Below are 14942 nucleotides of genomic sequence, written 5' to 3' on the forward strand. Positions count from 1 at the left end.
GTATACTAGAAAAGAACTGTTATTCCTATTTCTCATATAATTGCCTGAAATCCCCTTAATTTCAAAATTATAGTAATTCAGAGGGAAGGGGGTTACATTTTCCATTCCACGGGAGGCTCCTGCCTTCCTTAGCAGACACCTGTCTCTCAAACCAAGGCACTTGCATCTGATGTCCAATAGGCCATTTACTTATGGTGCCTCCCAGGTGCATTTGGTACCAATGGATCTGTCCTTGTTGGGAAAGTTTATTCTTTAATCAAATTGTTAAATGTAGTATACTCTGTTTGATCAGGTGTACTGTTTTCAGGGGGAGAAGTGCTTCTCCCAGAAGCCAGGGAGCTGTTTTTTCTCACCTTTCCTTTGAGAGGATAGGGCAAGTTTTAGGGAAGAAGGTGTCCTGGGAGCAGAGAGACCCACTTTCAAAATCCTGGGTTATACTAGCAAGGTAACAACAGAAGAGATTACAATCAAAAGAGCAAAGCAAGATTCTTTTTTCATACCATTGGCATCTTTTAAGTGTACAAAACTGGAAAAAAATTATTATATTTTCTAAAATTCATACCAATTAAGAGAAGCGTGGGCAGCAGCAGAATTGATGCTATTTTGGCTACAAAAGTCACAGCTGCAGGGTGTGTGTGTAAACATCTCCCTTAACAACCAACCTTGCCAAACCTTGTTATTTAAGGTTTGGAGAAGGAGAAGATCTGTGCAAGCCCCTAGAAAGTGGCTGCTGTGGAACACATGGGACTCAGTGAGTAAAAATTGCTCTCCTTGTACTGCAGCAGCCACTTAATTAGTTACCTTTTTTGCAGGAGCTTAGGTAGACCCAGCATGTCAATGTGTTGGTGGTTTAATAACACATAAATGGAAACACATTGCTCTAGCAGGGAGGCTGGGGCAACTTTGCTGCTGGAGATAAATTTTGAATCATCTTCCTTAGCCCAAGGTGCCAGGTTGCCTGTCCCTGCCTGGTGTGAGTGCTTAGCTTGGTGATGGGAGCAGACCAGCTTTGCTGCCGTGGCAGGATTGCCAAGTGTTTGATGGGTGTGAGTATTCACTTGCTGCAGCTGCCTGAGGTGGTGCAATGCAGGTGTTGCTGTGCAATTAGAAGGGATGGTTTTAACCTTACAGTAAAAAATTACAAGGTTTTTTTTTTTTTACACTGAGACTTGCATTAATTATTATTTCTCAGAAAGAACTTGTATGTTCTGTTCAAAATTAGTGTTATCAGAGCCATTGTTTCGTTTCTGAAGAAAACTGATTTTACCTGCCAGGGGCTTTTACATTCAGCAGATTTATGTATTTTAAAATTTTAAATTTTAAATTTAAATTTTAAAAAACAACCAAAAAACCCCTACTTTTCAAGGAAAGCAGCAGAAATACACTGCCAGCCCACAGTGCTGTAGTCATGTCAAGGATAGGTTTTGTGGTGATTCTGCACAAGTCCCATCCTGTCACTGTGATTTAGTGAGGAAATAACTGTCTGACAGAAATTTGACAATTCCAAGATAAATGTGAATTCCTGAGTTGTGGATCTTGCCCTATTTAACAACTTCTTCCATGGTCCTACTGGCCAGACTGCCACAGCTTGAGAGAGGTGGAAGGCCTGGCAGAGTCTGCTGTCAATGTACATATGCATCTGCAAGCTGTTGCTTCTGTGGTCTTTACATTCCAAGGCTATAAAGCACGTGTGAAAAGGAAAGCAGAGAGGATTTTGTACTTATTTATATGTGTATTTATACTAAAATTTATATGCATAATGTGTTTTATAGGTATTCTACAGGTATGCTTCTGTGTCTAAGCATATATTATACACGATGCATAATTTTTGCATGTATCACACTTTTAACCCTGGAGAAAAAACTTGTCCTAGCAGAGCTAGTCTCTCCTCCTTCTAGCAGGGCTGTAAGGTCTCTGTAAGTGCAGCAAGACCAAATGCTGGCAGTCGCCTTCCTGCAGGACTGCACACTAAGCACTGCCTGCCAGCAGAGGTTGCTGGGGAACTTACACCTGGCTGGGACACATTTTGCTTTGTCTGCCACGAGTAAGTGTTCAATAATATACACAAAATACAGCCCGTTGAGATTTCTTCCTGTTGAGTATTAGTCTGGCAACCTACGTCAAACCCCTGTGAGAAATGGTCCCTGATCATTCTAATAACAGAGATGCCACTTAAAATGTCCCAAATTCTTCCATAAAGCAGATTTGGGAGAGTTGCTACTTAGTGAGAAGAAAAGAACTTTGGATTGGTAAAAATACAATATGCCAGAAAGCCAAGTGGCTGCGGTTGCACCACTGATCCTTACTCCCGCCAGGCCACTGGAAAACACCGTGTGATTTGCTTTAGATGCATTTAACAAAAAGCCGGATGTTTGATTTTTAGCTGTGTAGCAGAAAATTTCAATTCCCCCTTTAAACAGCATGATCCACTCCTAGCTATTATGGCAGCTTCGATTTTTTTTTTCTTTCAAGCTGGACAGCAATGTTTTAAACTTTCTCTGTTTTCTGTATCAAAATTAACAGGGCAGTGAAGTCTGGTTTTTAGCTTTGGCCAGAGTGTTATGCTGATAAATCATACAAAAGTCCTTTTGGCAGGGTTTTAACACCACACCTGAACGAGCCAAGTATCTGCAGGGCTTTTTTAACTTGACATTTTTCCATTGTCCTCCACACCGGGGATGAGGGGCTGATGTCAGTCGTGCTCCGAAGGTGCAGACGCAGCGGGGCTGCCCTGCCTGGTGCTAGCAAAGGTGTGCAACCCAATACTGTGCTCAGAGCACATCTGGGATCGTTTGGTTCCCATTGTTCTGCGGGTGAACTTTGCACATGAAAAGTTACAGCCCGGGAGCAGCTGGTGCATGACAGTGATTTCAGCTTAATAAATATGTGAGTGGCAACTCTAACACTCCAATTTTTGTTGCATTGATCGTAATTGCAGCTTAGTGCCCAGCTACATCCCATGTGTGTGAGTCAATATGTGATTTTTTCCTGCAGTTGATAAAGCAATTTTGTTTTCAGGAGACAATTTGATCCGTAGGGTCACTTTTAAAAGGCTGAGTGTACATTTTACCCAAGACTTTTTGGGTTGGACTGATTTCAGGGATTGTAGGTAGAGATATGACTCTTTTACCATATGACACTTTTTGTGATTTCATCTCCTGGAGGAACTTTCCTTCACCCTCCAGTAAAGCTCAGTTTAGCATGAGGCTTGCAGGCATGGACAGCACAGCTGCCCATATGAAACAGCTGTGCTATCCCCAAATTCTGGTGTGACCTCCAGCCTTGCTTTAAAGCTAATTACAGTAGCCTTCCCCTAATTTAGGTGGCATGCACAATTCCCAATCGGATACCACGTGGTTTCCGTAATAACACTTTAAGGAAATGAATGAGCATCTATCAAAGATAAGCTTAGGAAGAGCCAGCTGGCACCAAAAATTCCTTAAAACTTGTGTCCTAGGACAAAACAGTTAACACACCAAAATTAGCTGACCTCATGTGAATGGAGTGGAATTCACTTCAAAGTGAACTAAAAGTGACTGAGTAATGTAACTAGAATGAGAGGTACCGTGCAAAATTAAAACAGAGACCATTTTTGAATTGTTCCTTAATAGTCTTTTGTCAGTTACAATGAAATCATTGTTTCATTTTCATAAGTGAAAGATTTCCAGGCATTACACATTTTTCATTAGAAACTCCATTATGGACCTTTTATGGTTCAGATGGTAAGAGTACCCTGAAATCTCTCTTGGGTGCACAGGCCCACACAGCTCTGGCGTGGAATAGCAGGGAGTATTGTTGGAGGCACTGAAGCCACTGGGGAGCAACCATTGGTTACAGCCAGGGGACAGAACAATACGTTTTTCTAGTATAGAGACAATAACCCAAGATATGCTTGGTGTCACCTTGGGGAAAAATGAGTCACCTTGATTGCATTTTCTAGGCTTGCATCTTCACAAAATTATCTTTTCTCCTCAGCCAAAGCCTTAGATTCTGGATAGGATTTATTTTTCCTCACTCCATAGTTCAAATCACCCATAAAATATTGGCCAGATGGTATTTACTTTCCAAATTTCTTTACCTAAATGGTTTGAAACTATGTGTTGCTGCCTTGGGGATATTTGTTATGCTAGGGATAATGCAGGTACTGTGTGGGAGGGATGAGGAAGCAGTGCAGAATGGCAGGGACAGCACCTGGGAATCCTAAACCGTTCTTGTGATGATAAAAGCTGTGGAGGGACGCTCAAGGGAGCTCTTCACCAGCACTTCAGAGCTTGAGCAGAAGGCAATAGATCAGTTCAAAAGCTGCTTTGGGTTTTGAATCAGTACAAATCTGTTATCTCTGGTCTGAAATCTGTGTAAGAGTCAGATCTGGAGACACCCTAGACCCATCTGTGCTTCTGGGCCACCCTGTTTTTGGGAAGCCTCATAACAGGTTTGTGAGTTTAAGGAGCCTTCAGACTGCTAAGAACTGGAGAAACAAACCTTTATTCCTGGCCAGGTTTTTGACACCCTCACATCAAGCTGAGAAACACTTTCCCTGAAATGGCCTCCTCCAGGGAGGAGCCTGGGCTACCCAAGGATGACGTGGAGCTGTCGGAGGCACAGGAGTAACAGGTTTTGCAGAAGAGCACAGAGACTTTTCAATATTACCCCATTATCATCTGCTACCAAAATCGACCCTCAAATCTAACCTGTAGATGTAATTATCAGTCCTAGAGATGAAGATTTGGAGGGATAAAGGAGTGGGAGGTTTAGGTATCTTGCTGTCCGTAGCTGATGAAAGAGACTTCTTCCTCCCATCCCCAAAGCCAGAGGAACCCATGAGGTTTTGGGTTACTGCAAGAGTGGCACATTTCAGAGGCACAGATAGGACATCTCTCCTCTGCTAAAACCTCCATCATGGGCTGTCCATCACTTGAAACCTGTGTTACACTGAGTGGAGTCTGATCACAGGCTGAGGAGTGAAAAAGTGGATAAAATTTATTAAGTTTTATTACAACAAACCACACACTTAGATAGCTGTTATTCCATCTCCTCCACAGTCATTGATTGACTCATCAGAGGTTTCCAAGACACACAAAAAGGCAAAACAAGGTGTTAAGACCAGCCACTCATGAGGTGGAGGCTGAAGAAAGGTGAAGTAGCTTGCACACATTGTCTAAGCAAGTTATCTGCAGAGCAGAGCTGAATGTCCTGATGCTTTGAGCAGGAGCATAGAGGCAGCAGATCACTGCCTCACATCACCCAAATCTGCCTCTCCCAGCACCCCCAGCTCACCCTCACAATACCATGTGAATTGCTATTAAACAGCTTAAAAATCCTCAGGCTGTGGTGAACTAGGCCCTTCAGAAAAGCTGGGGGGCCAAGAGCATGGGAGGAATGAAGGGAGTGAAGAGATCCCTGAAGGAGAGTGAGAGCTGCAGCAGGAGCTGGGAGGGGAGAAGACAGCACAGACAGCAGGAACCACTAGCTGATGCTGCTGAAGTGTCATCTTAATTATCCCTGGCAAAAGAACAGTAATTAACATCGATGACTGTGGACAACCTTTATGTAATTACTCATTAACATTTCTAAAATTGCACCTAGCTGCTACAGCAATACTTGCTTTATAGATTCATCATGTTGAAGTCCAGAAAGAATCATTAGATGGTCTGTGCAGCCCCCAGCACACTGCCAGCCACTATTACACTGCAGAAATCAGCACCAGAGGCAGCTTGGCAGCTTCTGCTTGGTTCCCACATCCTTTCCAGAAAGGCCATCCAGGGATACCAAGCAGTGGACAATCTGCCCCATCCCTTGAGGTGTTGTTCTAAATTGAGATCAGTCCCCTGCCTCAGCCTTACATCAAAATCCATGCTGGCTGCTCTTTTTTTGTATTATTATTATTTATGGAAATGGTACCCAGAGCCAAGCAGGGCTGGATGGGGACAGGAATTCTCCGTCCCCATCTCCTCTGTGCGGGAAGAGAGGAGGCAGCCGAATCAGGAGCTTCTGCATTGTGCAGCCGTGCTCCCTCTTCAGACATGAGTCCCACCTGCCAAAAGGTACCATTGGCCAAGAACATTAACAGAAGTCCTATGAATAATAATTTAAAATAGTGGATTAATTAGAGGAAATTGTGATCTGCTTGCAAATATCCTGCAGGCAGTAAAATGGAGCTAAGCCTTGCAGATACAAAATTCATTGCAAGCCACTGCCTCTGCTGAGGTTTTACTAAAGGAAAAGGGCATTGTTCTTCTCCTTTACTCATTTTAGAGACCAGTCCCTGTTAGACTAACTCAGCAAAATGTGTGTTTTTTCCAAAAGGAACCTGAAAACCAAATTTTTGTAGAAGCTTGTGATCAGAGAAAAAATACTCTGACCTCCTACATATTGCAGGTGATCCCATTTCCATGCAGGAACTTGCATTTCCACCTAGGACTTAATTAAGTAAAGTTCTTCTGTCCTCAGAGTAGGCAGAAGACAGTAAATATCCCCTGGGTCCACTGCCCTTGTAGAGAACTGTTTGGAAGAGATATTACACAACCCTCAAGGCAAGAAAAATGAAGCAAGAAGTCCCAGAAAAAACAAAACCACCTTTTCTAATGCAGGACAAGCCCAATCCACTGTTGCTATGATTCTGATGGCATGAGTATTGGTGAAAAATAAAAAATCTGTGTCACAGTGCTGAGTAATTCTCAGAGTAATGTGCAGTTGGTATTTCACTCTGGCCAGACCATTTTTTGGTCTGAACCGTTTTGGGGGGGCAGAAAGATTGTAATTTGGTCACTACACAACACCCAAGGGAGACTAAGGAGTTTGGGAGCTTCATCCCTTCTGGTACTTGTCCTGGGTGTTATTCCTGGGATTCAAACAGCCTACCAAGAAGCTCCCTGCACATGACAGGAACAATGGCATGTTCCTGCTGAAGCACGGTGTGGTTATCCCGACACCCACAGCACACAAGGGGAAATTCGGGAAAGCAAGAAGGGAGTCTACGCTAGGACTCACTGTCCTGAGGCATCTCTGGTATCACCTGGGAAGCCTTAGCGTAGCTCCCCTCGGCAGAGGAATCAGCAGTGTGCAGGAATCAGTCTAGAAGGATCCATGGGAGCGAGGTGGCTGCCGGCACTCACACGGGAGCAGCAGGCACACGGTGTGCAGCCCTCCCACGCATGTCCAGCCCCGCAGGCACGAGGAATGTGAGAGGAGGAGGAAGAACTGTGGGATGGGGTCTTACTGAGAGCTAGAGAAATCACTGAGAAATAGAACATCAATCTCTTGGTTTTGGATGAGTGTAACAGTTTGGACTTCAGCAATAATCAAAAGTCTTTCTGCTAGTGGAGTATTTCATTCCGAGCAGTTTCACGGAGAGTTTGAGGAAGATTATATATTTATGGTTTCCCATTTGAAAGACTTTTAGCAGGTTTACCTCGAACATATGGATCCTGTTTTGGTTCTTTTGTTTTAGCACTTAATGCTTGTGAAATTGCCAGTTAATGACATCCATCCCTAAACCATGTTGCTTTTTAAAGTAAAATGTCTACCAAAGGTCCGTGTTCATACTTACCACTTCTCGAATACAGCAATGAAAATTTTAAGAGGTTTGTTACCTACTGTGTCTGGGGGAGGGAATCGGCCGAATAATGAAATTACAAACAGGGGGTTAGATTAAAGCCCTGCCTGTGCTGGGTCTTGAGGCAACGCAACCCCATCAACACCAGTGGGGCACCCCGGGGCTGGGTGTTGGGGGCACTCTGGGAGCGGGCGCAGGGAGCACCACACTCGCAGGAAGGTTGGTGTGGGGGGAGGTAGGCTGGGAGCATGAGGCCCCTGGGGCAGGGTGAGGGGTGCCGGGGTCAGGGGGATCAGGCTGGATGCGGGGACACCCCGGAACTGCTGCGGGGGGACCCTGGTGCGGGCTCAGACCGAGAGCGCGTCCCCTCCGCCCCCAGCCGCTGGCCGAGCTGGCACGTGGGTGACAACGGGGCCCCTTTGATACCTCCGGCTGGGCCCCCCCCGGCAGAGACCTCCCCCGCCCGGGGCGCTCCGGGAGCGGGCGCGGAGCCTCCCCGGGCCGGGCGCGGAGCGAAGCGCGGAGCGTGTCGCACACGTTACCGGCTCCGCTAATCACCCTGAGCCTTTGATTGCCCTGCACGTGGGGACGAGCCTCCGCACTTCAAAAGAGCGTGGGAAATCCTGATTAAAAGGCTTTTCTCCCCCGTTGGGACCGACGCCTTCTTTGAAGCCCTTCCAAGCGACCATGCAAACGCACCCAGCGCCAAAGGACCGTATCTATATTTTAAGTGACTTTCATTTCTCTTCCCCCCTCTTGCTCTCTTTCCCCCTCCTCTCCTTTCAGTTTTGGAAACACCTGGTAAGTTGTAAAATGATTTACGAAGTGAAAGTGTTAAATGAGGCCACCAGCTGTAAGACTGACAGAGCTTTATGAGTTTTATTAGGTGCCCTATTATGGAAAATAAACTTTAATCCGTCCATAAAAACAGAATCTGAAAAACATATTTGCCCTTGTAGTCTGGAACACTGAAGGTATTCTTGTGAGATGCTGGGCTTTAAAGAGATTAATTTTATTGAGACAGACACAATACACCGGTAGGACTTTGATACCGAGTCCGTGAATAGCTGCCTGTACCCGCTAGGCTGGTTTTCATGGGGCTGAGACGAGTTTGGACACACACCTCTTGGGCATACAGGATATTTCTGGCCCGGTGGGGCACGTCTGCCATCTTAATTAGTGGGTATTTAATTGGAAATTAATGACTGAAGGAGGATCTTTGGGGGGGGGGTGTGATTTCAGGTGTCTCTTAAATTATTGTTATTGTTATTAATGTTGTTGTTGTTGTATACAGCATGCATTATATTTCATTTATTAGTATTTTTTTTAAGATAATGTGTCCTCCAGACTGATACGGTTTAGACATTTTAAGGTCTAAAGAGGTAAATCCTGGTGACAGTGAGTAACTCGGACGTGTCTCCGGGATTAAGACAGAGGAGCCACTGCGGCCCTACGCGGGTTTTGCGCGCTCCTGCACGGCCTTTCACCCACGAAGGTGCAGCCTCAGTCACACAGATACTCATGCCTTTATTTTTCTATCGCCTTGAACTCTCCACAGCCTGTGCCCAAGAGAAAAATCGTTTACAAATTTAAATCAGAGCCCCCGATGCGATTGTTTCCGTGCAAGGGGGTAGGTATCGGTCAAATCCAAATCGAGATTATCCCAATCAAGTTTTTTGACATATGGGATCTGTTCAGATTGATGACATATCGTGATTTTTGGTGTGTCACCCCGGGGCAGTGGGTGTGCGGAGGCGGTGAGCTGGTAATTACGCGCGTTATGCCTGGCTGCCACCTCCGGCCGCCCCACCTGAAGCTCTCCGTGAGGCATAACATTTTCCTTCATGAATCTCATCCCATAATCTCATGCATTCACCAGCCTGTGGTTCACGGGCGGATTTTTACAGAAGCTGTTAAGAGGGGCCACGCTGTGGCCTCATAGGAAAGGTTAAAGTAGAGTTTGTAGAAAATATCTTTACTAAAGTTATTATTATTATGTTTTTATTTTTAAAGTGCACGGGAGCGGAAAAGCTCTGTGTTTCAGAGGTCCTCATCCTCATCCTCCGGGGCTAGGAGGGGGAGCAGTGCCCCACGAGCCAGTGGCACTCGAGGTGCGGAGCCGCCCCGTAATTCATCCGCGGGGATGAATTGCCAGACGTGGCCCCGAGCTGGTGGGGATGAGCCAGTGATTATATTTAAATTCCCTATAATTGATTTGGGGAAGAGCTGCCGTGACAGGGATTAATTGATCTGCGAATTTATTGGTGAGATAAATCCCGCAGTTATCGGAAACCCCGCGCTCCACCGCCGGCGGAGGAGGGAGTGGGGGGTCCTGTCCTCGGTACCGGGGAGGGCAGGGGAGTCGCTCGCTCCTTTGGAAGGCGAGCTGCCCCTGGAAAACGGCCCTGCTCCCTCCTTTCTTAGGCCCCAGCCCCTCGAGAGGGGATGGCCCCTGCCAGTCCCCGAGCTCCCAAAAGCTTCGCACGGCGGGAGTCGCCACTGCCTCCCCGAAACCTGTCTGGGACACGCGGCTCTGGTGCCGGGGGCGGATTCTCCCCTGTGCTGAGGCCGCGCCGATATCAGACAGTACACGGCAGTGGCGGCACTGGGCTAAATTCGGGTCGGAAGTGGTTCCCCCCGTTCTCTCCCGAGCGCTTCCGCACCTCCCAGAGCACCGGGAGGCCCCGGGCCCGGGAGCGGCGAGCATCCTCCCCTCACAGAGCGCTCAAACACCTCCGGTAAAAAACGCCGTTTATTTTCCACCCCATCGCACGGGCCGGAGGACCTGGGGAATAATTTAGCATGCATAAGTAGAGGTAAATTTTTTTTTTTTATAAATACGATATACAAAAATAAAGACAGTATTGAGATTTCCAGCAGTTTTAACGTTCATGACATAAACAGTTTTCCCGATATATAAGTAAGAACAAAACATTTCCAATACTCAGCGAAAGGGACGCGCTTCCAGAGGGCAGGGATGGGGGGGTGGGGGAGCTCAAGTTTTGTCTGTTTTTCAGTCAATAATAACACTGTATTCATGATAAATCCTCTTCCCCGCCCGGCATGCGGAGGATCCTCTTCTCCATCCCTCTCCAAGCAGGGAGAAATCAGAGCAAGGCGGGAGCGGGACCGGTGCCAACCAGGAGCGGCGGGACTCCCCCGCGGTGGGACAGCTGGAGGGAGCGGGGCGTGCGGGGGGGCTCACTGGGGCTGCGCCGGGGCTCCGTGCCGGCCCCGGGGCTGCGTGTCCTCCTCGTCCGCCTCGGAGCAGTCGGAGGAGTGGTACGGGCAGCATCTCCCGGCTGCCGCCGCCGCCTCCTCTTCCTCCTCCTCCTCTTCCTCGTCCTCAGGTTCGCTATCGGGCAGATCCCGCATCCTCCTCCCGCCGCTCTTCTCGGGGGTGGGCAGCAGCAGGTCCTCATCCCCCTTGTCGTCGCCGCCGCCCCCTTTCTGCTTCTCGGCCTCCTGTGCCGCCTGCTCCTTCGCCTTCTTGCTGCGCTTCCACTTCATGCGCCGGTTCTGGAACCAGATCTTCACCTGGGGGAGACGGGACACAAACACATCCCCTCATCCACCGCCCGCCAGGACAGCCACCGCCGCCCCCCCTCGCCGCGGGGCCGGGGCACTCACCTGTGTCTCGGTCAGCATGAGCGACGTGGCCACCTCGAAGCGCTTGGGCCGGGAGAGGTACTTGTTGAGCTTGAACTGGTGCTCCAGCTCCAGCAGCTGCTGGCTGGTGAAGGCCGTGCGGGGCCGGCGACACTTCCCCAGGAGGTTGGACTGCGCCTGGGCTAGGAAAGGAGAAGGGGGAGCGCGGAGGTGAGCGCGGAGCCGCCCTGCCGCGGCCGTGCGTCCGCAGGGAGGGCGGTGAGAAGTGGGGAGGCAGGAAAGACTCTGCGTGTGAGACTGAAGCAAGGATGGACCATTATCCACCGGAGCACGGACCGAGGCAGGGATCTCCTCCAGCCTCCAGGCCCTCTGGCTCCGGGGTTTCTCTGCTTCCACAGTGTCAGGGGATCGCCCACGGGGACAAAAAAAAAAAAAAAAAAAAGAAAGAATTAAATTAAATCTCTTAAATAAAGGAAAATATGTCTCTTGATTTCCCAAGAGCCTAACAAACGCGAGACAATAAACCGAAGCCAGGGATCGCGGCGAAGGGGCACGGGGCTCTCCAGGGAGCGGCAATTTGCCCCATTTAATGTTTTAGTTAAACCTGCCGCTCTCCCAGCCCGCCCATATCCATTTGATTAGCGGGATTGCAGGCGGGCACAAACTCCGGCGGGCCCGGAACCAGGGCCGGGACCGAGACTGGGGCCCGCTCCGCGCCCTGCGAGCGCCGGGCACCAGCCGCTCCTCGATGAGTAAATCAGCAGCGAGGACTAGAAAACGGTCTTGGAAACGGGGGGGGGGGGGAAGGCGTGTTTTTCCTCATTCAAAACATAATAATTAAAACTAAGGATTTATTAGAGAGGGAAAAAAACTCCACCAAAACAAACCAAAAAAGACTCAGCCACGAGCAAGCGGGAACTGAGCCCCTTCGAAGGCCTCGATATCCCTGAGCATGCGATCCAGCAGCGCTACTGCCCATTTCTCAAAGTATTTTGATACTTTGACTTATTTGGTTTCGAAAATAATAATAAAAAAAAAAAAATCTGGGAAAGGGCGGCTCCTGCTCCCCGGCCGCGGTTGGAGACAGCTCGCTAAAGCAGCAGAAAGAAAGGGACAGTGTCCGCTCCTGGCCGCAGCGCCCGGGAGATTTTCTCACTGCGGTGCGATTTTCTGAGGCTCGTTTCGCTCGGTTATTTATTCCCCTCTGCCCCTTGTTTGAGAGGCAGGGCTCTGACAACTCTCCTAATTATTTTTTCTTCCTGAATGTTCCAGTCTAAACAACCCCAATTCGAGGGAAAACAATGGACTTTTTTGTCTGCGAATGTGTGTGTAGAGCAGGAGAAGGGGAAAAAAAAAAAATCCCAATTCTTTTCCTGGCATGATTTTCGTAAAACTACACCTCCGGTATTGTTAAACCGGCCATTCCCACCGAGAGCTCACACCTCCGAAAATGATCTTTGCTTAAACCAGATGCACGCAAGTTCCCCATCGCCGCGAGGCCTAGAGCTCGGCACCGCGGTTTGCTGGGACTCCGGGGTTGCCTGGTTCCATTCAGCACTCCCAGCCTTTCCTGGGCCAAATCTAAACCCTTCTGACTGTACTTCTCTCCTGCTCATTATCCCCCGGGGAACGCAGAACCCCAAGTTTTTGGCAGATCCCAGATCCTCCCTACATCCCTTTGCCTAGGAGACCTGACATCATTGTTATATGCCTATTCCCGATGCAGGAGAAATAAAATTAAGATCGGTGAGTGAGTGATGCGACCTGCCACCTCGCTTTCGGAGGGTTACACTGAAACTGGGATTTTGGAGATTCCTGCCCCTGCTCTGTCCCCACCAACCCCCACGGCCCCTCCCCGGCCGGCTTTTGCCCTCCAGGAACGGCGAGAAAAGGCATTTACAAAGGCAGGGAGCAATTTATCACCTTCCCGTTTAACCTGCCGTGAGAGGCCAGACTGTCCGAGGCTCCTCAAGGGCCGGGAATGGAGAAGTGACCGCACATCCCCGTTTCCTATCGCGGAGCGCTGTTTATTTCTTCTAACATAATTTTTCAAAAAATAAAAGCGTCGCTTCCAGTTTAAGTCCGCAGCTTGTTTAGGCAGGGGCAGGAGGGGACTTCTACCCTCTCGGAAGGAAGCAGCTCCCGGTAGGCCCCTGCAGCGGGACAGGGGATGGAGGGGGCGCGGCTGCCGTGAGGAGAGAGGCAAATACTCACAGTTGAAGTCGGGCATCTTGGGCAGGATCATGCCCGCCGTGGAGGCCCGCAGCCACTGGTCCAGCTGGAAGGTGCCGGCGCTGAGCTTGATGGGGTCGGCGGCGGGGTGGGAGGGGTGTGCTCCCTGCACCTGCGAGTAGGGGTAGGAGAGCGCCGGGTGCTGCCCGCCCAGCGCCGAGTACCCGTACACCGGGTGCCCGTAGAGGGCCGCCTGCGCCGGCATGCCCGGCCCGCCGGGCGCCGCGGGGTGCAGTCCCAGGGCCATGCCGGCCGCGGAGGCGTGGTGGTGCGGGTGGGCGCCGGTGCCCGTCCCGGGCAGGAAGCCGGGCTTGGGGACCAGGGCGCAGTGGGCGGCCAGGAGGCGCGGCGGAGAGGGGCTGTCGGTGCGCAGGCAGTCGGCGGGGCCGCCGGCGGGGTGCTCGGAGGAGGATGAAGAGGACGAGGAAGAGGAGGATGAGGACGGAGGGCTGCCGCTCCCGCTGCTGCTACTACCGCTGCCACCCAGCGAGGTGACCAGGGCCAGCGGCGCGCTCTGCCCCGCCGCCGCCTTGGGGGGGTCGACAGCCAGCAGCGCGTCGATGCGGAAATTTTTGGATTTTTCCATGGGAGCGCCGGCGGGAGGCGGCTGGGGGCGGGGGACCGTGCGGCTGCCCCGGGCCGGCCGCGTCTCCCGGCGGCGGCGGGCGGCAGTGCGGCCGCGCTCCGCGGCGCGCCCCTTCAAGGGCCGCAGGCGGCTCCCATTGGCCCCGCGCCGCTGCGGCCTCGCCCGCCATTGGCCGCGCCGCCCACCCGTCACCGCCGAGCGCCCGCCCCTCCTCACACCCGCGCTGCGGGCGGCGGCCCCGGGGGACAGCCCGGGACACCCGTGGGGACAGCCCGGGGGCGACCGGCTGCTCCCCGCGGATGCAGCCCGCTCATCCGTGCGAGTGTGCGGCTCTCCGCCGGCCGCGCTGGCTCCGCCGTGTGCCCAGTGACAGTTTTCCACCATTCCCGCACCCGGCAAATATTTGCCTTAAACGCGCCGCCGGCCGCTTTTTAACGAGTCGGAAAGAATAAACACCTGCGGGTCAGGGAGTCACCCTGCCACCAAATCCCGGGTCTGTCAACAGCGTTATTACACCTGCTTATCTAAGGCAAACAGCTTCGGACAGAAAAGGGAAAGAGCGGGGTGAGAGGTCTCTCCTTACCAGGGTCCCGTTTCTCCGGAGGGGCCGTGGGGACCCTCGCCCCGGCCGTGTGAGCGAAAGGTCAGGCTGCGGCACGAAGCGCTGCCAAGGCAAACACATTCTCCTTTCAAAAGTTCTCCCCCGGGCAGAAGGGTCTCGGCTGCAGGAAATGCCCAAGTCGCGGCTCCGTCGCCCTGAGCCCCCCAGGAGGGGCCGCTCCGCACCCGGGGGGCGGCAGAGCTGTGCCCCAGGGGCGGCCGGGGCCACCACAACAAGGGTGCGCTGTGCTTCCCGGCCCATACCCCTGGGGTGGGAAAAGTAAAAGCAACGAAAAGAGGAGAGGAAAAGGGGAAAAGAACGGCAGAAGGGAAAAAATGGAGAAGAGAAACGGAGTCCAA

At 50.9% G+C, this 14942-nt stretch overlaps 1 protein-coding gene across 1 annotated transcript; it reads right to left on the minus strand.

Annotated features, from left to right (window-relative positions):
* Nucleotides 1–10508: 10508 nt before the first annotated feature.
* On the minus strand, nucleotides 10509–13982 carry MNX1 (motor neuron and pancreas homeobox 1). Its single transcript, XM_039549758.1, has 3 exons — nucleotides 13379–13982; nucleotides 11186–11346; nucleotides 10509–11092 (listed from the first exon to the last, which is right to left on the minus strand). Exons 1-3 carry the CDS (start codon nucleotides 13980–13982, stop codon nucleotides 10757–10759), a joined length of 1101 nt encoding a protein of 366 aa, XP_039405692.1. The 3' UTR covers nucleotides 10509–10756.
* Nucleotides 13983–14942: the final 960 nt, after the last annotated feature.

This window comes from Corvus cornix, chromosome 2 (genome assembly GCF_000738735.6).
Source record: "Corvus cornix cornix isolate S_Up_H32 chromosome 2, ASM73873v5, whole genome shotgun sequence".
Lineage (NCBI taxonomy): Eukaryota > Metazoa > Chordata > Aves > Passeriformes > Corvidae > Corvus > Corvus cornix.